This window comes from Neodiprion fabricii, chromosome 2, assembly GCF_021155785.1.
Source record: "Neodiprion fabricii isolate iyNeoFabr1 chromosome 2, iyNeoFabr1.1, whole genome shotgun sequence".
NCBI lineage: Eukaryota > Metazoa > Arthropoda > Insecta > Hymenoptera > Diprionidae > Neodiprion > Neodiprion fabricii.
Window position 1 is genome coordinate 6767721 of NC_060240.1, and position 23832 is coordinate 6791552.

General features: G+C 35.7%; 2 protein-coding genes across 14 annotated transcripts in view; one reads left to right on the forward strand and one right to left on the reverse strand.

The window, feature by feature from the left end:
• The window catches only part of LOC124176402 (protein phosphatase 1 regulatory subunit 12A), a 46716-nt gene extending 43251 nt beyond the window's left edge, over positions 1-3465 (reverse strand). For all 6 annotated transcript variants that reach the window (XM_046557649.1, XM_046557647.1, XM_046557646.1 and 3 more), the window contains exon 1: positions 3063-3465. In XM_046557649.1, coding sequence (XP_046413605.1) covers positions 3063-3311 — 249 coding nt within the window. In that variant the 5' untranslated portion in view covers positions 3312-3465. The remainder of the gene's footprint in view (positions 1-3062) is intronic.
• Positions 3466-4569: 1104 nt separating this feature from the next.
• LOC124174661 (F-actin-monooxygenase Mical) overlaps positions 4570-23832 on the forward strand; it is a 40615-nt gene continuing 21352 nt past the window's right edge. For 2 of the 8 annotated variants that reach the window (XM_046553988.1, XM_046553987.1), the window contains exons 1-17: positions 4571-4794; positions 12048-12400; positions 12808-13132; positions 14567-14925; positions 15008-15265; positions 15620-15819; positions 16615-16748; positions 17101-17348; positions 17594-17716; positions 18499-18732; positions 19903-20142; positions 20638-20779; positions 21095-21216; positions 21284-21487; positions 21931-22090; positions 22187-22350; positions 22638-22840. In XM_046553988.1, coding sequence (XP_046409944.1) covers positions 12119-12400; positions 12808-13132; positions 14567-14925; positions 15008-15265; positions 15620-15819; positions 16615-16748; positions 17101-17348; positions 17594-17716; positions 18499-18732; positions 19903-20142; positions 20638-20779; positions 21095-21216; positions 21284-21487; positions 21931-22090; positions 22187-22350; positions 22638-22840 — 3398 coding nt within the window. In that variant the 5' untranslated portion in view covers positions 4571-4794; positions 12048-12118. Of the gene's footprint in view, positions 4795-4923; positions 5092-5185; positions 5421-5447; positions 5538-12047; positions 12401-12807; positions 13133-14566; positions 14926-15007; positions 15266-15619; positions 15820-16614; positions 16749-17100; positions 17349-17593; positions 17717-18498; positions 18733-19902; positions 20143-20637; positions 20780-21094; positions 21217-21283; positions 21488-21930; positions 22091-22186; positions 22351-22637; positions 22841-23832 lie in introns of those variants that run through there. The other 6 variants (XM_046553983.1, XM_046553982.1, XM_046553986.1 and 3 more) reach the window with 6 other exon arrangements.

Here is a 23832-nt window from a genome sequence, read left to right on the forward strand (position 1 = left end):
TTCAAAACTTAAATACTTCGAAGTCACCATAAACTTGCAAAATAGTAATTTTTTCCCCCCAATGTTTCGTTACATTAACGTTACTAACCTCAGCCTCGTGAATAATCGACAGCTAAACGAGCAATTCTCTTATCAAGAAGAAACGCAGTATAGTTAAATGGTGTGATTCTAATATTGCCTTGTTACGGATTTTAAAGTTTTGATAATTCAGTTAATATGAAGAAAAGCGGGTCGGCAGCGATTAAATAAAATTACGTAGAAAATTTCACGTACATATATTTTAACGATAATCTGATGAGAAAATAACGAGCAAACGCATGCAACAACAATGATTAAATAGCAGGAGAGTAGAACAAGATATTGTATGAAAATGATAGGAAAAAGCGTTGCATCAGTTTCTTTAATACACGGAATAGTCAGACACGATAGCACTCCGATAATAGTTAAAGACCCCGAAATTTATGAACTTTGAAAAATGTGTACGCGTACATTACTGAGTTTTCTGCATTGATGAAACCAAATACCGAGCCCTAATTTCTAATTCCTCTGAGACGATATTTAGCTCCATTAACTGACACAATAGAAAGTGAATTGATATGCCCATTAGAACTAGGAAAATAAATTTTCAAAATAATTAACCTAGAGGAAGCAGAAATTTAGCAAGGTTGGGACAAGTGTATTTTCATATCATTGTTTCGCTGTGCAATATCTTGGATTTTACAGCTCCGTGTACGTTTTTCTTTCATAAGCGCAGTCACCTTTTATTCGATTCTGGATGTTCAAATAATTGTAAAATTTGTCTGAGTACCACTGGAGGGAATTGCGACGTAGAGATATGTTTGAAGAACAAACCTCTTTTCAATATCATTCGGTTTAACATCTCACAATCAATTCGATTTACCAGGTACTTCCCACAAGGGTATTGGTTGAGACCTGGTACAATTACAAGGAGTTTGCACTTTCGGTAATGTATCTTCTCCAATGGATAGTGTATTGTGTTAGAGAAACAAGCATGTTTTTACTTTGAATTACAATATATCATTAATATATTATGTTATTTGGCATGTTCTTCAACTGGCCATTACAAAGTTTGACGGAATAACTAATTCGCTGTTCTTAGTCTGTATGATATCGTGCATGTATATATCATGGACATAAGTCACTCCAACTCAAATTTATCTATATGCATGAATATCAATCAATATTTCTATCACGCCAGCAAATGTTTCGTTACCATTATTACGAGATACGGTAGTTGGCATATATTATTTTCAGGTCGACTCGCAAATGACTCGATGAATAGGTCGACTAATACATTATCCAAACTATAAAGATAAATGATGAATGGCCAATTTTGCATACGTCAGCGAGTTCATTCCTGGCTCAAGTTCATGAGTCTTTTATCTCTCAGTTTTTACGTTTAGTGTAATATTAGTAAGGTAAAAAGAAAATTTCACTTTAACTGTTCTGGATAACGAAGAACATGAAAATCAAATTAGGAAGAATTTATCCTTGGCCATGCGTTCGTTGATATTTATTTACATTTCCGTTCTTTCAGGGATAAAATTTCTTTCGTATAAAAGAGAAAATTCATAAAACCAAATGTCGAAGAGAAACATTGAACATATTCTGCGGTAGAAATTTAATTACTGGATACCATCAGATATTGCATTAAGCCATATATACAGTATAAACTACTCTGTTCCTTACTATTCGAGTGATTTGACATGCCCATAGCCAACTGGCACAAGCCGATGTAATGCATTCAGCTTATCGTTCGGTGGGTAAAATGGGATAACACTGAAGAAAATTCAATTTCAAATTCTAATTATTAACGAAACAAACTACGTTGTTGCATACTAGCACCCAGCATAGAAGTAAATTACAGTAACTGATGAAACAGCGGATGCATTTGAGTTTTTTTCGGAAAATCTAAAACGGAAGAAATTCAATTATACCAGATTACCATATACTGGTAGTCTGATGAACGATTACCAATGAATCCAGATATTTTCACTGACTTGTAAAGAGAAAATTACTTGATATTAAGAATCAGTAACTTCTGATGATTTCCATTTAGAATTTCGAAGAATGAATTTCGTTCATTGCCACATTACATCTCAGCTTACCAGCTGTGTTGAGAATTTCGGTTATCTTACTTATAGGAACTACGTCTTAAGCGATAAGATGATAATTATCTTTTCTAAAAACACTGTATCGTTGTTGTTTTGAGTTTTAATGTTTTTCAACTTGTTGTCAGCGATATTGTCAAAAAGTTAATGTGACGTGTGCTGTTTTCAAAGTAAACAAAGAATTGGGACAAGAACAGGTGCCTAAAACTATCGTCGACAACTTAGGTAAGGTTACTCGGTGCTTTTGCAGCCCTGGGAAAGGGTCATCGTCTCAGAAACTTCGTACGCCATGGTTAGCAATACGAGAGTTGACAGTCAGCTACGAGAAGGTGTAACACCGATTTCAAGCGATAAGCGATGGAACTGGCCAGGTGACAGAACGCACAATCGATACACCTCACAAGTGTGCAGCTGGCAGAAACGAAAAATTGAATAGGAATGAAGAAGCGCATGTACAGAGACGAGGAGGAGACGGAGGAGCGGCCGACTTGACGCACGTCAGGAGCAAACCGAGAGACACACATGTGAACAGCAAGTGAGGGATTGCGGGTGGGTGGGGGGAAGGGGATTCAGTGTGCGAACCGTGCCAGTGGCGACCACTCGAAGGAATTCCTAAATTTAACAGGCTCAGTATCGGAGCGGACGAGGTAATCGTTGAGTTATACGAACGATGGTCGAGGGAGGAATGAAATCTGGCTCCATTGAGGGAAATCCACGTAAGCGGAACGCCGTTGTTTGCGATTAAGGAGACAGCTGGAGTAAACCGCGGCCATCTTAGACACACATACGTCTTTCTCGGGACGATATACCAACCCGTCAGTATCTCGACTGACCGGGTTTAAATAGACGATTCTCCTGTGCCGCAGGAACCGAATCTGAGAAACGGCGACGGGAGACGAAAAGAAGGGAGGCGAGCAGGGTTCGGATTACCTGGTGGAGGGCTGTCAATCCATCTACGTTCCCGGTGTTGATGTCGGCCCCCTTCTGCAACAAACGAATCACCTCCTCCTTGTCGCCCGCTGCACATGCTGCTAAATACACACAGTCCGCGGAGAATTTAATCTTACGATCAATCTGCCTTGGGTGGGGTGGTTCGCGATTTGTTTCCGACGTTTCCCAACGCTTTAACTGTTCGGCCCTCTTGAAAAGAGCCGAACTTGATCGAGTCTCTAGAGACATTATTTGATCCACACTCTCGACTCACACTCACTTCACTTGCTCGCTACCAGCCCCCATACGATTTCTGTCCACTGTAGATGGAGGGAGCGGTCGCCCGACGCCGAGGCACCTCTAAACTCGTGCTAGGCTATTCTTGGAACTGCTCGGAATCGCTCGGCCGACTCGGAATGACTCGGCCGCACAACCCACGCGCTACCTCAAATTCGTGGTTAAAACACAAACTATCCACGGCAGACTTGTCTAGCTTAACATTCGTGACTCTTTTCTGTCAGTTGAGTTGCCTACCGTGCGGCGGTTTTACACACATATTGGGCGTGTTCGGAAATTGACTGAAGGTACTGTCAGTACTGAAAATCTACAGTATAGGTCACTTGGATTATAATATTTTCAGTACTGACAGTACTGTCAGTCAATTTTCGAACACACTCCTCGAGTCCCTAAGTGCTTTCGGTAAAGCTGGGATTTCATGGGCATCAAAAAGCAGCAGCAGTTTAGTAACTTACTAGATATTACTAACATTTGTCTAGTAATTGACGCAGCAGCAGCGCTGTTCATAAAGGCCGTGTTCGAAAATTGACTGTCAGTACCGAAAATTCCCTAGGACAGAGTCAGAGCTATTCACGAACTTGGAAGCGCAAAAGAGATGAAAGATTGCTGACAGTACTGTCGGTCAATTTTCGAACACGGCTTGTGAAGCAAAAACCGGAAGTTTTTGAGAGTCATCGTGCCCAGTCTCCCCTACAACTATGTCAAGCACAAAAACTAGTTACACTAGGCGTCCGACCCCGAACAAGCTTCAGCGAGCGAGTGTTTTAAAACTAGTTTTATATTATCACGGAAGTAGCTGGTAATATTGTATTTGTGGTGACGACCTCTGTCAAATCAAGAATGGCACGAAAAAAAATGTTATGCTCTATACTTTTGCCCCATTGTTGCGATATCGCTTTGGTCCCGATCTCACGAATAACGAGTGGAGGTGAGTACCAAGTGTCCATACCCTGCATTACCGTATCTACGGGATTTATTTAAGGCGCCAGATAGAAAAGAATAAGAAATTGACGTCGGTATGTCAGTTGACCAATGACCATGCCAGCATTGCGAAATACGTTCTTTGTGAACCACTGGTCTAAACCGTGGGTGTAAACATAACTGATGGAATACAGTGCGTGCGAGAGAGATAGCGAGTTGAATTACGTACCTCTGGTGTAGGGTTAGGGAACTCAACCCAGCACACCACCAGTAACCAACTTCAGCTCACCTAAAGAGCTCAGTTTCAGCTGGACGTTTTGGTAGACGTCTCACTGGACGTCTCTGCTCTCTTCAGTCGAGTAGAAACCTAATGGTAGACGGGTGGTGGATCGGGCGGCACAGTGTCATTGAAATTATGTGATTAGTGATCCGGAGTGAGTTGTAGTGTGTTCGTAAATAGAAACCTGTTAAGTACTTTACAACACCGGATACTATCGTTTCCCTTTAATGGAATGTGAGTTTACATTTACGATTACATTGTCCATTACTATAATTTTTTTTAAACTCTCCTTTTATTTTTCTCTGCTTTTGACCGACGTTTGTTCCCCCACGACGGTTGCATTCTTACACGTATCGCGTGTAGTTCGTTGGATACATCCGAGCGCATAAGGCTTGCTCGATTCAGATTCCGAGCTAACTAGCAGACTACTATCAGCCTGCTTTCTTCTCAAACCACGAGTTTGATTGGTCCGAAGCCTTTCACATAGCGCTCTGAAGCTACTTGGATCTAGTCCAAAGGCTTTAATCAAACGTATGTATACACACACATTCATGCACACCTGATACATATACTCTTTATTCCTCTGCCCTGCTCCTTGCATACCTCAGTCTTCATTGGTCTTCATCTCGTTCGTCGCCTCGGTGAACGTTTGGATTTTGTGGAGAAAAAACTGTTTAGAAAGCTCTGTCACGTCAAATATCGCGTCGTCATATACATGATTTTTAATCTGACAGGAATTTCATTCACCTATAATATTCCGCATGTTTTTACACACGGAGATTTTCGCCACGATAAATACCGTTATCACGGTGGTAGGTCCTCAGTGGGCGACGGGGGCTGTTCTTTTCAACATTTATGTGGTAATTGACAGTTCCAGTTGGCTATTTCGGGTAGTCTTACGTTTTTTCACTCTTTACTTACCCCGATTGCGTGAACCTTGTCAATTGGCTGATACATGGTGCGATAAATGACTACAGGTATTATCTCTCCTGCAATCAGTACGAAATAATTTTAATGGATGATGAATCATCACGTGTCTTGTACTTTGTTGTGTAATTCGCAAAGAACGCATGCAGGTACCAGTGTACACTAATTACTTAAATGCATATTTACCAATAACACTAGATTCGCGTAGTGTCATATTTTCTCCGACAGGCTTGTAAGTTTATGTAAACATTGACAGGTCATATCATTTTGTATAATTGTTCATTTATTTTTCAAGACAAAAACGATAGTTGCTAGCAGTGATAATCCGGTTACGTAGCTTACTTTCACAGAGAGATAACGTTCGGATTGATAAGGTTTATTTACTTACCTTCATAATGGCAACAACGCAAATACCATCTACTTTGATAGAGATACAAAGTGACTAAAAGTAAATGATAAATTATACAGGTAGATGAGTAAGAAATTCAAATACAGTTCATTTATTACTCACCTAAAAATTCAAAATGAAAATAATTCAAAGTACAGATTCACAGGTGCTGACTTTTGCTGTGAACCGTGAAAAAATTTGCTCAGTTTTACAACACTCGTTATTTTCATATCACTGGAATTGGAGTCTGTTTGCATTTGGTTTTTCATTGTTACCAACGTCGGTTGGTAAAGTGTGGGGAAGATCACAATGTTTATAGTTAACAAAGTTCAAACATGAATAAATGTTATCGGACAAGTTTGAAAGACAAAAATGATGACCAATGAAAGTAGATTTGTAGAAATAAATGTTTGTTTATTGATAAAATACTCTTCACTTCATTATCAGCAATTTCAGAAAATCTGTGTTTGCCTCATTGCTTTCCAACAGTAGAAAAAACATTTCCTTGTACTAATAATCAAAGATAGAATCTTTTTAATATCACTATTTTGTATATAATTATTCTTTTAATAATCACAATGCTAAACAAGATCTAGATAGCAAATTTTGTATTTGTAGGCCATCGTCTGATAGCTCAAAATCTTTTTCTCAACGAAAGTAACTGTGTAGGAGTACATCGTATTTACAACACCATGTAAAATATCTACAACTCAGAAAACTATCAAGATCCTCTTTTTGAGAGAACAAAATTTTGAAATCATGGCTCGTTATTGTATTGATCAAACTTCAAGTACATTGAATAAATCGAAGGATTGTTTCAACTATACTACTATTGCAAGACACATGATCCACATGACTTTTATAATTCTTATGAGTAGTATCCTCAATAAAAAACTGTAAATAAAACTATATTAATAGGAAGTGCAAGAATGGTTTATCGCACGTTAATTTACAACAAAGGCCCACATTGGTTTTATACATGTATCACAAACGAACACAAGTGAATGAACAAAGAAGTATTATTCCCAATATTTGCTGCAATGCAAGACGATATATACAGATCAACTAAAGTTTAACCCGTTGCAAAACAATCTCCCTTGCAACATGTGCACCTGATCCTTTACATGGCGGTAGAGTCCAAGAACTATGATAATATTCGAGACTTTTTATTCATTGCGACATCCTGTTTATACATTCGTAATTCTGAGAAATCACATTGTTCACAAATTATTTGTCAAACCATCGATCGAATGCATAGTAGAAAGAAACAAAAATCTTTGTGAAGAATTTAGTGCGAATTCAAAGAATGTCGTGAGTTATGTGATAATTATTATTTTTTAAGGTCATTTTATCTACTAGTTCCATGCAGACTTAAGAAAATCATTCGTGGAACTTTCCGCTGGTCTCGTTATTTTCAAATGAAAATCGCGGGCGAATTTATTTTTACCAATAACACAGAGAGGGCTGATTTTACTCGAAATCGCGGTTGTTCTAAGATAAATGGGGCCAGACTAACATACCAAATTACATCTCAATTGTACAACCCATTTTCGGAGAATAGATTTTTTACTTTACTAAAGAACTCGTCAAGAATTTTTCAGCGATTTCGCTGAAAATCTGATCAGTTTTGAATCGGGGAAAAAGTATGAGACTGAAGGTAGTAACTTTATTATAATAATTCGTATTTCGGGAATTCCGTTATTTCGTAATTTTAGGAATCTCTGAAATACAATAAATTATAACAAGGCAAAAGTTATTGATATTTTTGAAATTTAGCCACTTCAAAATCACTACAAAATTGCAAAATATTGATTTTTCCCCCCAATGTTTCCTTACGCTAACGTTACTAACTTCAGCCACGTGAAAAAGTCGCCTCTAATTTTTTTCTCTGATTGTGAGTGAGATGGAAGAATCGGGAAAGTTTTAGAGATTTTCTACTTACGGTGTAGCCTGCGCATAAAAACCTGTCATGAATTGTACATACATACATGCGTATTTCTACAATTTGTCATAACCGTTATGGACTGAATTAGGGCGTAAATTATATATACGGTATGAAACATGACGACGAATTCAATCGTTCGCCTCGAATAAATTATTTTATATCAACTTCATCATGTGTAGAAAATGTTTGTTATGCTTAGCTCTCGATATCTTATCTGTTTTTATATTTCGTTGAATTCCTTTGCCGAATCGACGGTTTTCGTACATCATTTTTACGATTATCTTCTGTTAAACTGAGAACATTTCAGATCCGTTATTTGCCGCCCACACCGGCGAACGGATTGGTTGTGTGAGAACTGCTCTAATTCTTGCGCGTTGCATCTCATCGCCCACACTTATCCGTATTTATAGAAACACAGTCATCCCATGTCTCTGTATGTTTGTATACCGATGGGGCATTCCATGCCAAATCACCGAATCTCTGACTGACCCCGATCATATAAAATTTGTCCAATTATTTTCTCTCATTTTTCCGTTCCCTCAATTCAAGGGTTTTTCTAGATTTTTATCTCCATCTTTTGCTTGTAAATATTCAAATATTTTCTACACATATCTCTTGAATTTTTGTAGATAAAATTGAAGGAACGTATCGCAAAAATACGAAATCTTGAGTTCCTGTTCGATGGTTCAACTCTAAATTCGATTCTTGAATTTTTAACCAATCTGTATACTGTGAATATCCCAGTTGAGAATGCGCGATTTATATTTAATTGAAGAAATGCATCAACGAGATTTCTGGACTGCTTCGGAATTTGCAAATTCCTTCAAAACAAATGAAAAACTTTTAAAAATTTTGAAGCTCATAATGGATTAGGAAAGAACTTTGCAATTGCACATAAAGGTCTTTTGAGATGGATTAGTTTGTTTTTTAATTGTTCAGATAACGACTGATTTTTCACGAGATTGAAGTTAGTAACGTTATCGTTACGAAACATTGGAAGAAATCACTATTTTCGTATTTTTATATCTGACTATGTTTTGTTTTGTTACGGTTTATTGAATTTCAAATAATTCTCAAATCGCGAAGTAATGGCTTTTCCTTACCTTGAATCGTTAAGATAACGTTACTAAATTCAACATGGTGATTTTTCAAGGATACGCCGACTAGAATACGCTTGAAAAAATTCTAAATTAAGGCACATACATGCTTAAATTCATTTAAAAGTTGCGTTCACTCGCTTTTCCGATGAAAAAAATCTAGAATGTTTCCGGCTCGATTGAATGACGCGAGTAGCAAAATTTCGCGCCTGGATGTGTTTCATAGCGTGGGAATCCAGCTCCGTTACTTAAATTGGCACCGTCATAACGGAAAATCAAAAACGAAATATATCTACAAGAGTTTCGATCATGTCAAGAAACTGACTGAAATGTCTGAAATGTCTCCGATGTAAAAGTTATTCAAATTGTACGATGTATTAGGTTTGAGAATTGTTTTGCCGCATTCAGTTCTCGGATTGAAATCTTCAAAAAATTTGCCCACCTATAGATGAAAATTTCATTACTCAATAAAGAATGAAAAATTACAGAGGAACAAAGGAGGAAGGGATGTGACAAGTGAGGCCCAAAATGCAGTGCAAAACATGTTTAACGAATAATATGTGTTGAGCAATTCAATGCTGCGAAGTTGGCATCGCGTCACAGGCTTAATCCCCCCGCATACGAAGGATGAATAATCACACGTTCAATTGCAAGACAACCACTTCAAATTATTTATTACTCTTATGTACCCTATGTACAATTGAATATTGATATCTTTATTTATAACACACAAAAACAAAAATTGTACAGACAAACTCCGGGGGTTAATTTTATAGACGGACTCGGTGTTTCGATTGGATACATTTACACTTGATTTTCATACCCGTGCAAGTTTTGTTGCAATCGCTACGAGTTGCACGGTATGTTTAGTTTTTCTTAACACGGTTATTCACGGCTTTTGAAACTGATGTTAAATTTTATTTTGTTATCGTTACTACGAAGTCATAGTCCAATGGGATGTTGTTACAGTAACTGACCGCATAAATACTGTTTTATTTACAAGGGAGTGTGGTACAAGCATAGATAACTATATATTTTAGGGTGATTATAGTGGTCAATGGCACATTTTTTGGCAGCCGCTATTATACAGTCTGTTCATAATTGGAGAAAAGTTTTATCTCTTCTTCCCATGCGTCAAAATCTGAAGCGTATAAGAATTTAATTATAGTTTTACGTCAACAAATTGTTCACGGAACGGTTTCGATTTGAAATAAAAGACCATCCAAGATTGCACCGTGACTAATTGGATAATTGGCCAATTGCGCGAAATACTATTTTCGGCGCTTGGATCCGAGTAGCTCTTCAATACCGGACTATAGATTTAGATTGACGGACTAGTTCCAATCAATCGAATAAATTGATCAGCTACATAAAATAACCTGACTGCGATATAAGGGTAATTAATAAAACAACGTCTATGCAATGAATTGATAATTTTTTGTAAAATTTCATGATGCAAATCGATACAACATCGAGTCTAGGTTCTAGTCCGTGACCGACGTGAAGTTGTCCCGCAACCCTCTTTGTTAGATTGAAACACTTCGTGACGGAAATACGTTGACCGATATTCTTTGCGCACGATGGCACAATTCCTGAAGACATGTACCGTTCAAATTTTAAATTTCATTCGGCATATTCCATTCGGCTTTACTCGCCTACGATGATAATTCTTTATTAGTAATCAGCACGCGCAACTCTACCTTTTTTTTATATTTTCATTCTTACTGACGCTGCAGATCTCTTCGTTAATGAATTCACGTCACGCTCCGTCTAGAATAGCTGAACTAATATCCCACACCACACTTGGGTTATTCTAGTTTTTCCATTACCTTTGAGAATGTGGTGTAGTTACGAAGTATAGCAAAGAAATTCTTTATGAAACGATGCTTAAAATTGGAAACACAATGCTTGGATAGAAAGAAATATTTACAGAAATATATTAATCGTAAGAATAGTAGGGTAGTTCGATATTTATAACATATGTTAATACGAAGCATTTCATGTAAACCTTTAGCGTGATCGTGATATTTTTGTGTACCGATGCGAAATCGCGAATAAAAGATCGGATCAAAATTGATACCGGCGTATTTCTTTCTTTTTTTTTTTTTAAATATAAGGTTTCGACTTGTTCGAGCGAATGTTCACCATATTTCCAGCACATGAGAAAAATTTTAATATTTTCATTTCAAAGAACGTTCATATACTGATTGATTGAGAACAATTTTTTTTTTATCTACGACATTTTGATACCGATTAAACATTTTACGAAGAAGTAAAGTGATTTTTGTATTCGAAATTTTTGAAAAATCCTGGGTTCGAAAAAGCTAAATAGCTCTAGGATTACAAGAAACAAAATTTGCTTAAAAAAATGGAGATGGGTGAGGATTCACTACCATTTAAAAGTGTTTCGAAATTCCACGTTGACCAAACTAAAATATATTACCCGTTTTTTTAAACATTGAAGATACGTTCCGATGAATTTACAAGAGAATAGACTTGTGGCTGGCCAAACTTGGCAAAAACATTATAAAAAAGTAATATAATGAGTAGAGCTCGTGGTGAAAATGTAAGAAAAAATTGCCAAAGTGTGACATGTATGAAATAAAATACTTTTCGAATGAGATACTTGTTGTCTTCTTAACACAGAATGAAAATTCTATAATTGAACGGTGCACGTGTATTTTGAGCTACCCTTTTGAGTAGCCGTAAATAGCTGTAACTGGTGTCACCAAGAAAAAAGATCAAATTCTCTATTTATGTTGGTTGGATTAAAAAAAAAAGCTAGGCATCGTTGCTACTCTTGCTCCAAATATATCGTCTGCAATGTTACCTGCGTAGAACAACATACCACGTTCACTGTCAATCCGTATATTTACGCTCCATATGTAATGAGGAAATAAATGCCGTAGATGCCAATAGGGTTCAGCCTGCCGTGACATTTCTATCAACTGCAGTTTTTTTTCATGCTATTTTCACTCTAGAACTTAGTTGGTTGGAAGATACGTACTATGTAACAATTTGAAGTGCTGTTAAGCTTCAGACAGTTTAAAATGTTTGTAGATAAGCTTGACAAAGCAATATAATCTTTACCTTTTATTATGTTTTTTAACTCGGTTCTTTTTTGTTACAGGCGATGACGAAGTAGCAACTTCAGGTTTCACATAAACCACTCAAGAAATAAGGAAACTGGATGGATAGATAATGGAGCATCAATTGGGTCGAAAGCAAATAGCCTCGCCTGAAGTTGCTTTAGCTAGTGAAGTGTTTGATCAATTCTGTAATGCTTCTACCTTAAAATCAATTCTTGGCCATTTTCGTCATCTCTGCGATTTATTAAAACTTAAACCAAATACTTTCAATCAATTCTATCCAAAGTTAAAGTCTAAGTTAAGATCATGGAAAGCGCAGGCTTTATGGAAGAAGTTCGATCAACGTGCCAGCCACAAATGCTACAACAGAGGAAAGGCATGTCCGAATACAAGGGTAAGTTATTTAATCATTTATAACAATTGTTAAATAACAATGGCACTAGTTGTGACTATCCCTGACTAAGATGATATTTCTAAGTTGGATTATGTTTCAAATGTTTCCATTAATAGTAACCATATCTCACTTCATTGTTAGTGACAAACCTGCTTAATTTATTGTACAGTCATCATTTTGTTTACATTCGCACTACTGAAATACAGCCACGTAAAGTCTCTTTCCAAAATTCAGTTGGCAACTCCCACCATCTCTCATCGATAGTATTTGACTGTTGACCTCTAGAATATTGACGAGTTTTTATGTACGAGTACATCCTGAAGTAGTAAAGGAAATCCTCATAAGTTAATACAATCTTTTTGTTGTTCTTATCTTATAAAATTAGAACGTTTTCTTTTTTATTACAGGTTTTGATTATTGGAGGTGGCCCGTGCGGCTTGCGGTCAGCCATAGAGGCACAACTGTTAGGAGCAAAAGTAGTTGTTGTGGAGAAACGAGATCGAGTAACCAGAAATAACGTTCTTCATCTCTGGCCATTTGTCATTCAAGATCTTCGCAGTTTAGGCGCAAAGAAATTTTTTGGAAAATTTTGTGCCGGAGCCATAGATCATATAAGTATTAGACAACTACAATGTATTCTGCTTAAAGTTGCCTTAGTACTTGGGGTTGAATTCCATGAAAATGTCAGCTTTGATGCATTGGTGCCGCCTCCTGAGAATCAGGAGGAAAGCAGTAAGTAATGATTTTCGATAGATTGAAAAATTTTAATACATATTTGAACCGACGACCGTTTTTCTATGGTAAAACACATGAGTGGATGAAAGCTTCAAGAGTCACAGAATTTTCACCAATCGACACAATTTGCTTCAATTATTGTATTAGATTGGCCGTTTACTAGTAGAGTTCACTTACTGGTGTATGACTGAAAAAAAAAGTTACAAGCCTTTTTATATTATCTTTCCATCTCTGCCTGCTTTAATAAGGCTCCAAAACTACTGGACAGATTTACATGCGATTTTTATTTTAATGACTCAGTGTCTTCCCACGTAGGCTTCAGTCCGTGTTTCATGCTGCCTTGAATTTCCGGATAGAAATAACGGATTTAATTTTCAAGCTGATTAGAGTGAGGCGCCAACGCGCGTTTTAGTAAAAGAAAATTTTGCTCCTTCTGTTCGATGAACGATTATCCAAATATTATGAATCCTTGATATTTCAATAAAATATCTACCAAATCGCGGAATCAAAATTTGAGAGCCAGTTTGAAGGAGAGTGACCAAATATGGCTGGCAAATATGATTCATCACACGTGGGCTTAACAGAAATAACTGCGAACGGAAAGATTCTTGTTGACATGAATTAGTATTGAAAAAATCAAATTCTGTTGCATATTTCTTAGGACACATTGGCTCGATTTATTCCCAATTTTAAAACTCATAAATCTTACTGAAAAAATATTCGATAATTTTAGAAATAGCACATGCGGGAATGTTACTTTCTAGTTTGCTTGCATAAATTATTCATGGTAGCAAACACGCTGGCCCACGAGTATTTGATGGGATAAAATTTTTCTACAAGACCAATGTAATTTCTACATCAAAAGAAAAAAAAAACCCAAAATATAAAAAGTTTATCAATTGCAGCAAAGCGGCAAATAACTTACAAGAATCGTAGATTTATGTCCAAAAATTCCAAAACGTCTATACAAAAATGTCTTCTTTGTATCCATGAGGACTATTTGATGTCAGATTTTTCAATTGAGCAAATTCTATAATGGAGTTTGCAACAGATTTAGATTTGAATAGTTCCTACAGATCAATAATATATTTTCTTTGGCACAAATTTCTTGCCCTTAAAGGCCTTTTGGAGATTCTTAATACATTGTGAATGAAAAGCGAGCGCATGAATATATCATTTTGTAATAGAAATCTTTCTCCCACTTGTGAGACTTGATATGAATTCACAACTTACATTCAGAATGAGTTATTATTATAAAAATATTCGAATGTAGAAACAAAAATGTATGTAATGAGTTGATTTAGATACCTTACGAATTTTTAATGAATGTTTAGTCAGTTAAAATTGAACAGGCTTGCGCAATACGTGATTGAAACAATAAATATGTTCTTTTTATATTTAATACTCTCTAATTTGTGTATTTGATTACAGAAATCGGTTGGAGAGCAAAGACTTCACCAGCCGACCATCCAGTATCTCAGTATGAGTTTAACGTTTTACTGGGTGCAGATGGTAAAAGGAACACTTTAGAAGGTTTCAAGAGAAAGGAATTTAGGGGAAAGCTAGCTATTGCAATAACTGCTAATTTTATAAATAAAAAAACTGAAGCCGAGGCACGAGTTGAAGAAATTAGTGGCGTTGCATTTATTTTCAATCAAAAATTTTTCAAGGAATTGTATCAAGTGACGGGTATTGATCTAGAAAATATTGTTTACTACAAAGACGACACCCATTATTTTGTTATGACTGCCAAAAAACACAGCCTTATTGACAAAGGTGTCATCCTTCAGGTACATTTGTTTTATAAGTGTAGTTTTGAACCCCAATTTCTCCATTAATATTTTTAAACACTTATGACATCTTGCGTGACAGGATCATGCAGACACTGCCAAGCTTCTTGCAATGGAGAACGTTAATCGAGAAGCATTGATGCAGTATGCGACCGAAGCTGCGGAATTTTCGACTGAGTATCAAATGACTAATATGGAATTTGCTGTTAATCATTACGGCCAGCCAGATGTAGCCATGTTCGATTTCACGTCAATGTACGCTGCTGAAAATGCGAGTAGAGTGTTGGAGCAAAAAGGTCATCGATTGCTCATGATTTTGGTCGGGGACAGCTTGTTGGAGGTAAGTTCACTTTTCTACATTATTCCAATAAATACAATTAAGGACATATATGTAAATAAATGTCTGGCGAACATAGAAAAATCATACTTTGACTATTATCAAACTATTTTTTTTACCAAGCAAAATCTGCAATAATGAAATGAAAATAATAAGAGTACAATCTAATTCTCTAGTCTCGAACAATTTCTAAGAATTTGCAATTGCTTCGACTTATATATATTAGTATCATATTTAGTAATTACTTGCAATTAATATAATCTGTTAATTTCAAGTTCACTTAAAATGTATTGTTTTTCATAGACAACGTTTTTTAACTGTAATCGAAATATGAACTTACTTGTTTGTTTTTTGTAGCCATTTTGGCCAACAGGATCTGGGTGTGCTCGAGGATTTCTTAGTTCCTTAGATGCTTGCTGGGCCATCAAAGGATGGAGTACCATGACTCCGTTGGAAGTGTTAGCCGAGCGGGAATCTATTTACAGACTTCTTGGGCAAACGACACCAGAAAATCTCAATCGAGATTATGCTGCATACACGTTGGATCCCCACACAAGGTCTGCTAGTCCCATTGTTTGTAATAACCATAAGTTTACATTTCTTAGCAGTGAACATGTTTTATTTGCAGTATTGAATACAAACACTTGTTAGTGTTGATTTAAAACATCTGTACAGTATAATGTGTTTGCTCAAAGTAAAGAAAAGATAACGATAACAATACGAGGTTAAAGTTCATCACGTTGATATTACAGTGCATTTTTAGTGAAAATCGTTATTTCACAACTTGAGCACTGTCTAAAATCGAATAAATCGTAATAATGCTAAATGTACCTACCCATATTTTGCAAACCCAAATCTCCTTAAGATATTCCGATGTAGCAAAATTGTAAGCTTTTGTTATAAATATTATAATGTGTCACTATATTAACGCTACTAACTTCAAACTCATAAAACGCATGCTTCGCAAGCTGCCCGGTTTTAGATTTTAATTCCATCGGAACTTTTGACGTCAATGTGGATAGAATTCTGAAAAAAGAGAAAACAAAACACTTCAACTAAGAGTAATTGAGATATTCAAAAATAACGGAACAGGTGACTGAAAAAGTTTGGGAGAGGCACTCATTCATTTCTGATATAACTATACAATAAGATGATATTTTTAAGTATATTTTGACAGTACAATTTTATATAACTTTTAAAAGTAAAGACCTTAAAGTTGCTTTCGAATTTTGTAAGAATCAGAGACTGTAGTTACTCTAACTGGTCTATGAACAAAAAATATGGTGAACATACTCTTTAAACAGTATAACGATGACACATTTTGTAAATGTATAATCTTTTTGTTTTTCAAGGTACCCAAACTTGAACCCTCGGCTGGTCACACCGATTCAAGTGCGTGGCCTCTTGGATACGGATGATCCAGATAACATCGAACAACCTTCCATGCAACCAGCTGTAGATATTCCCAAAAAGCGACGCCGTAGGGGTAAAGAAAATAATATTCAACTTCAGACAAAGATATCCCTGCACGCAGTATGCCTACATTGATGAAATTTCAGTTTCGCAATGAATGATTATGAATTATGAATTTTTTAATGAATTAACTTGAAACGCATCTGCCTGCGATCGTCAGAGCATAAGATTTCTTGTGTTCTGAGTATATTTGGTTTTTTTTTTCCTTTTTAAACAAATGTCAAGTGACTGCATGAATAGTTCCAATAACAATGTGGCTAAAATGAACCAAATTTTAACAAGTATACAATTTGAGTGTGAATCGTTTTTTCTAATATCTCTTTGATTATCATCTCAAAGAAATAGAAATTACATTTCTAACGTAGATCTTGGAACAGACTCTCAGGTCCATCCAGACGTACTTCTTCATTGGTTGCGCAAACAAGTGGCTCTCTATAACACGGTGCACATAGCTGATATGAGTTCGTCGTTCAAAGATGGTTTGGCTATCTGTGCAATAATTCATAGATACAGGCCTGATCTGATAGATTTTCATTCTTTAAAATCTGAAGATGTTGAAAAAAATAATCAACTCGCATTCGATATACTGGAAAAGGAGCTGGGCATTTCGCCGGTAAGTAGTAAACAATTGCAGATTGTACATACATTCAAGAGTCGTTTAATCCGTTTTCGAGAACTAAAATATAAAGAATTTTGTCTTCCTTTGCCTAGATCTCGTTTTTTTCGGATCTCTACCTCTTTAGTTGCAAAATTTGTTGATTTTTGTTTGAATAAATGACATACCTTTTACAAAAGTGACGGTTCATTAATTTTTTTTTTTTTGCTATATGTTATATGAATATTATCTTTCTCATGCAGGTAATGACTGCGGACGAAATTGCCTCCTGCGATGTGCCTGACAAATTAGATATGTTTTCATATCTCACTCAAATATACGAAACATTTCGGGGTGAAATTCCACACATTAAGCATCCAAAGTTGGTAAGTTTATACATTGATTCTCAATTGCCTCTGTTTTTTGTTTATGTGTTATTTTCCGTTTTTTTCTTTATATTGCCATTTCCTTCAAATATGCAAGACATTTTGGATAAGCAACTATAAGTTTTAGTAATATTAGTTACTAGTTGGTCTGTGAGAAAAGTTAATTTTTTTTCTAACAATAAGAGTTCCCATATTCAAAACTCTTATATGCATACAGTTAGGTCTAAATATAAGCCTCGTTAAGACGTGATCACCGTGTCATACTTGCACTCTTGACTGAGATTCTGTCCTTTTCAAACTGAACCTTACACGCACAATTTATAAGATTGTCTTAGAATATACATTGGACCATAACAACTGATAGCAATTGAGAAACAGTCTATCGATTTGATTCAGTTGCATCCTATATTACAGAGAATAAATCTGTACCGAAAAATACCGTATGGATTTGCTGTTTATTTGACTGAATCAAGAGTCGAACCCAATATTTTCGCCAGTATATTGAGAACTATAAAATTACACAAAAACTACTATAACCGTTGCGGCCAAATCGAATAGTCTACGGTCTAATATACAACTCTGAACCCTCCTTTACCAGCTACATGTATTCAGGTGTGACCAGAGTGTAACTGAACTACTGTTTTAGCTACGTACCGCACATATGATTCCGTCACTTGCACTAGTCAACAAGTTCAGACTTCTGATCCCACATATATATGCATTATTTACAATACCGTGAGTTGTAATAGCGTAATCAAAATTGTGAACGTCGTTTTCTTCAGGAACCTGAAACCGAGGATAGGCCAACTTTCACAAAACAATTGAAACAACTAACTCCGGAACAAAGAGCACAACTATTGGGTCGTATTACTAAACAAGATGGTACTTCTCGTACAAGACATTCACGTTCTCGGCATGGCAACGAGTATGGACAGTCAACAACAGAAAAGAAAGTTGACTCACTAAGTCGCCGATCCAGAAAACGGCGAAGTACCGACAAAATGGGTGCAACAACGGTGAGATGACATTATATACTAATTAATCGTATCAACAATGTGCTGCTTCACACACATACAACATGTAGAGTCAATAGTTTCTCATTTAGTGCGCGCAACATATCTTTGCAGTAATTTTTGAAACTTGCGTAAAACTATACTCGTCTTTTCGGAACCCACAAACATGATAATTTATTCAAGTGCAGTAAGACTCTGTTAAGTGATCAATTTCCTAGATTGACGTGCATACTTGATTCTTTACCAAACATATTCTTAAACTTCAGGGGTAACAATTATAGTTTAGAGTGGCAAATTAGGGAAATATCCAGTTTTTAATAATACGTCATGCAACAAGGGAATAATCGACTTTTATTCCTGTGTTGCATATAGGACTTTATTTCCAACTCAAACTCTATCCACATTATTAACTTGAACAGAAAAGAAACAAAGAGAATATCTAAGAAACGCATACCAGTAGTACATGGATGTAGGTAGGCGGAAGTTAGGGTGTGGGTGTGGGACCAGGGCTACAGACCCTGGACAAGGTGTAGGGTGCGAAACCCCCACCGATTGGGTTAGGGGGGGCGGAGCTCCTCCACTTTAAAAATAATACTTTGAGAAATTAAACAAGGTAAAAAAAAATGTGTCATTGAATACGAAAAAAAATTCGTCATTTGAAGCTCCATTTAGTTTTACACAATCTTACAAATTTACTGCACCGTAACATTAAGGTGTATGTTCTGTAATTCTATAAAATACTTGAATTTTAAAATCAAAAACTACTGTTCAAATTAAAAATCCCCTTTGGAGATTTATTCACTGTGCAACTAAGACGAATCGTCTGAAATTTCAACTTCATCCAGTAAGTGGTTTGTAGGGATAACATTTTTTGCTATGCTATGCGAAGAGGTTTTTCCTCCTTCAACATTTCAAGTTTTCTGCATACAAAAGTATATGGCTATACGGTAAACTATCCATATCTTATGTAGATAATTTCTCAAACTGAAGAAAAATAGTCTATGATTTGGCAGTTTAATTTTCCAAGTTCTAATTCCAGTTTTTACCAACCTTACTGATCATTCTGAAACTATCAGTTTAAACTATAGTTTTATAACTGTACTTGAAGACATTTTTGTACCCACGCACTTGCAATCTAAATCTAAGTATACATTTTTATATTTGAACGAAAAGGAGGAAAGATTGAAGAGACTCGAAGATATAGAAAAGAATCGAAGTGAGCGTATGATGAAACGTCAATACCTAAGAAAAATGGCGAATCAGCAGTTCTATAAAAGTATGCAGATGCTGCAGGCAAATGCTAAACGAGACAAGGATGAACCGTTTGAAGATTATTCTATATTTCTCTATCGACAAACAGCGCCCGATTTCAAAGATAGGGTGAAAGAGCTAGAACAGAAAATACTTTATCCAGTAAGCCTTAGAGCGTGTGAAAAAAGCGTTTTAACAGTTGATGTTGTTAGAGTTTTAACCTTTTGCATTATTAGCTGACTTGAACATTTACCTTCTTGCAATTTTCGCATGAAGATAATGAAAATTAACATATAATATTGAATATGCGGCACTGAACAAGACTTGACAAGTGACTTGTATATTGACTAAAAAGTTTCGGATTAATTTTGTTAAAAATGTTGAGGATCATTTTCAGAGTGAAACCTTAGAGTTTGAAATGTCTAATTTATCACCATTTGATCGCAAAGTTAGTATAGTTGGAGAAAACCTGGATTCGTAACAAATGAACATATGTGATCCATGAATTGTTGTGCTGAATGTATTCTGTAACCTTTGACGTGCATTATCGTACATTTTGCATTTTAACATTGTTTTTATGCTAATTTGTGTTTAACAATGAAATTTTTATAAACATTTTGTCACATAGTAATATTTATTGAAAATTATAATTCTTAGGATAGGGATCCAAAGGTTGGAGGTGGACCACAACGAGGTGCCGCTGACGAAGAATTTTCTGGTCGAATAAAAAATATTGAAGACAAATTGAAAGGTACGGCACCAACCGAGAAAAAGCCTAGAGATCTTCTACGCGCCATTGGTAAGTTGTTATATTTCGTTTTGTTACATTGAAAAGAATGATGCAATTTATTTTTTCTGTCTGTTAACATCATTTGCAAGCTAACAACTAAAAGTGACCAATCCCGGTAATAAATTCTCATATGTGCAACGTTTCACACCGACAATCGTAAAATTGTAGTGAAATGAATGCTCTGAGAAACACATTCAAAACAAGTTTTGGATAATTAAGCTTGTCACGGTTGGTCAATTAGAGCGTTTCTCAATGGAAAGTAGCACTCGCAAAATGTTGAATATTAGCAATATAGTTTTTCTCTGTATTTTCTGCTATGCATAGGAAAAATAGAAAGAAGTGATTGGAATGTCAAGGAAATAGAGAAAAAAATTGAAGAAAATAAAATGGGTCGCGGAGCTCGTCAGCAAAAAGTTGAACGAGTCCCAAAATGGAGCAGAGAGCAGGTTTGTTTGTGAATTGATTTCATTCTGTTTAAAAAATCCTGTTCAGGTGTCTATATGTTTCGTTCAGTTTTTAGCTCGACAAATCAAGATGGAGAAAAAAGGACGAGACCCAAATGATTCGGATAGTAAGTACGCTGATTTAGACAATACCCTCAAGTTTATCGACAAGAAGATTAAAGAGGGTAACGTTCTTGGTCACAATAAAGTCTCTGCCATGGCCGAACAATTTTCCAATAAAAATCAAGAAGCTGAACAAAAAGTGCAAAGATCGGTAAATATTACAACACTGTAGATCATACGGTAAACACGGGCTAGAAGTCAGCAAGAAGTTTATCATCTAATTTTCTGTAGAACTATTAAAAATTGGAATTCAATAATTTAGTAATCGGAGCAAGTAAAAAAACATTCAAAACAATTAGTCAAACTTTATGTTATGTGACACACATCGTCATACCCAAAACGATGTCCGGTAGATGTCGAATAACGTGATCATTTCAATCACGTTTGTCCCTCTTTACACTATATCTTCCACACATTATTTTTTGTGAAGTAATGTTTTTGTTTGTCTTGTAACGATATGTAAGTCATGATGTTAATTGTGTTTTACTGTAAATAATATGGAATAAATTGTCATGTGCTGACTTTAGCCTCTTAGTTTCCTGTGTAAAATGGCATTGCTTGCTAGATTTAAAGTCGATTGAATTTCTTTTACAGAATTCTAAGGCGGCGCTAGTATTACCTGCGCAAGGAGGATCAGAGATGTGTCATTTTTGCAACAAGCGAGTTTATCTTATGGAAAGGCTTAGTGCTGAGGGCAAATTTTTCCATCGTGGCTGTTTCCGTTGTGAATATTGTTCAACATCTCTTAGGATCGGTATGCGTTTGTCACTTTTTTTCGTCAATGTAATTGGTCATTCTATTAATTTCAAATTTCCATATAATTTATTGTTCTAATGTAATAAACTTTCAGGAAGTCACATGTTTGATCGAGAAAAAGCTGGTGGTAGATTTTACTGTACACAACACTTCGGATTGTCTGGAACGATGAAAGCTAGAGTGGAGAAGAAGAAGATATCACTCATCGATAAGGAAAATATTCCTAATCTTTCTCCCTCTATGAAGACACCAGAAAAAGTATGTATTTAAATGCAATAACCAAACGTAGACTTTCTATGCCTAAAGGGGTACACCTTATTTGTCAAAGAAAAGTAGTACGATTTATAAAAATATAGATTTGCGGTCGTTCACAGAATTAGTTAGGCAAAATATATTCTCTCAATTGCGAAATTGAGCATCGCGAACCTAAAATTATCAACAATATAAGACATCTCAATTTTCAACAAAGCTATTCAATTTTTATCACCTTCAGTACAAAATTGATGAGACCGTTTAAACTAACATTCTTTAAATTCCTGTTTCAGCCTAAAACACCTTTAGAAGGAGTAGTCGGACTTGATTTGTTAGATCGTGGCCAAACACCTGAAAGAATAGAATTTGAAAATCTGGCTGGCTTGTCAGATGCGGAAGAAGCTCAGAGTCAAATGGACGAAGATGAATGGACGGATCGCAATTTTGGTGCGTCTACCGCAGAAATGGGATCCAGTGATGAAATGTCCTGCATAAGGTAAACACTTTAATTATTCATACCTACCCTTACCAATCTACACTATGCAGTTAACGTGAAACCAACATCACATGTTCAGTCCTCCCCATTAAAAATGAAAAACTATCAGCGATAATAAAAATATGAAGTCTATGATAATGGTAACACCAGCTGGTGATTGCTAGAAAATGGAAGAATTTGCTACCCAGTTTTATAAATTTTTAAAGTTTCTGCAAAGCTCTTTGGTAATACTTAGCATCTATGTTCAATCAAAGCTTCAGTTTTATTTGAAGTAATGTCTCAGGATCATTGAACTTGAGGTGAATTAACAAAGTAACAGATTTTTTTACATTTTTTAATATCTTGTAGTTCTTAAAAAACTTCATTTTTTCAGCAGAACATTAAGGTGAAATTTCAAACGTTTTCAAAGTTAATTTATTCCGCAACAACTTCATGCCCATTTTTTTTAATTCTTAACTCTGTTACAATCATCGATAGAAAGCTGTTTCTTCCCTTGGTTATTTGCAGAAGACGACATAGTTTTCAAATGATAATGTTAGAGCCGTCAATAATAAAAATCGGTTCATTTTTAGAAAATCTTTGGACAATTAAGTGAAATTTTGCATTACCCCTCTCGAAAATAATATTAATGATGTTTATTTGCTTATTTATTACAGAAATGTACAAGTGAGTTTCAGTTACGAACAGGTACAAAATTGTACTGAGATTATTTCTAGATATGGCTACGATTAACGCTACTTAGCTGTGTTTGGGTTATCGTATTTGTGGATTTAATTTTCTTAAATCAGGCTATTGGAATGCTGTTTTGATACATTTAAATATGGCGTTAATATAATATTAATTTCGTAACTCTCTTTGTATTTGAGTTACTTGAATGATTAATTAAAATTCGAATAGGGAGGTCAGTCGTCTCTGCATCCTATCACAGAAAAATTGTTCTTTCGTTACAATACACGAGGCAGTAATTAATTATATGAAACAGATCGTTACTT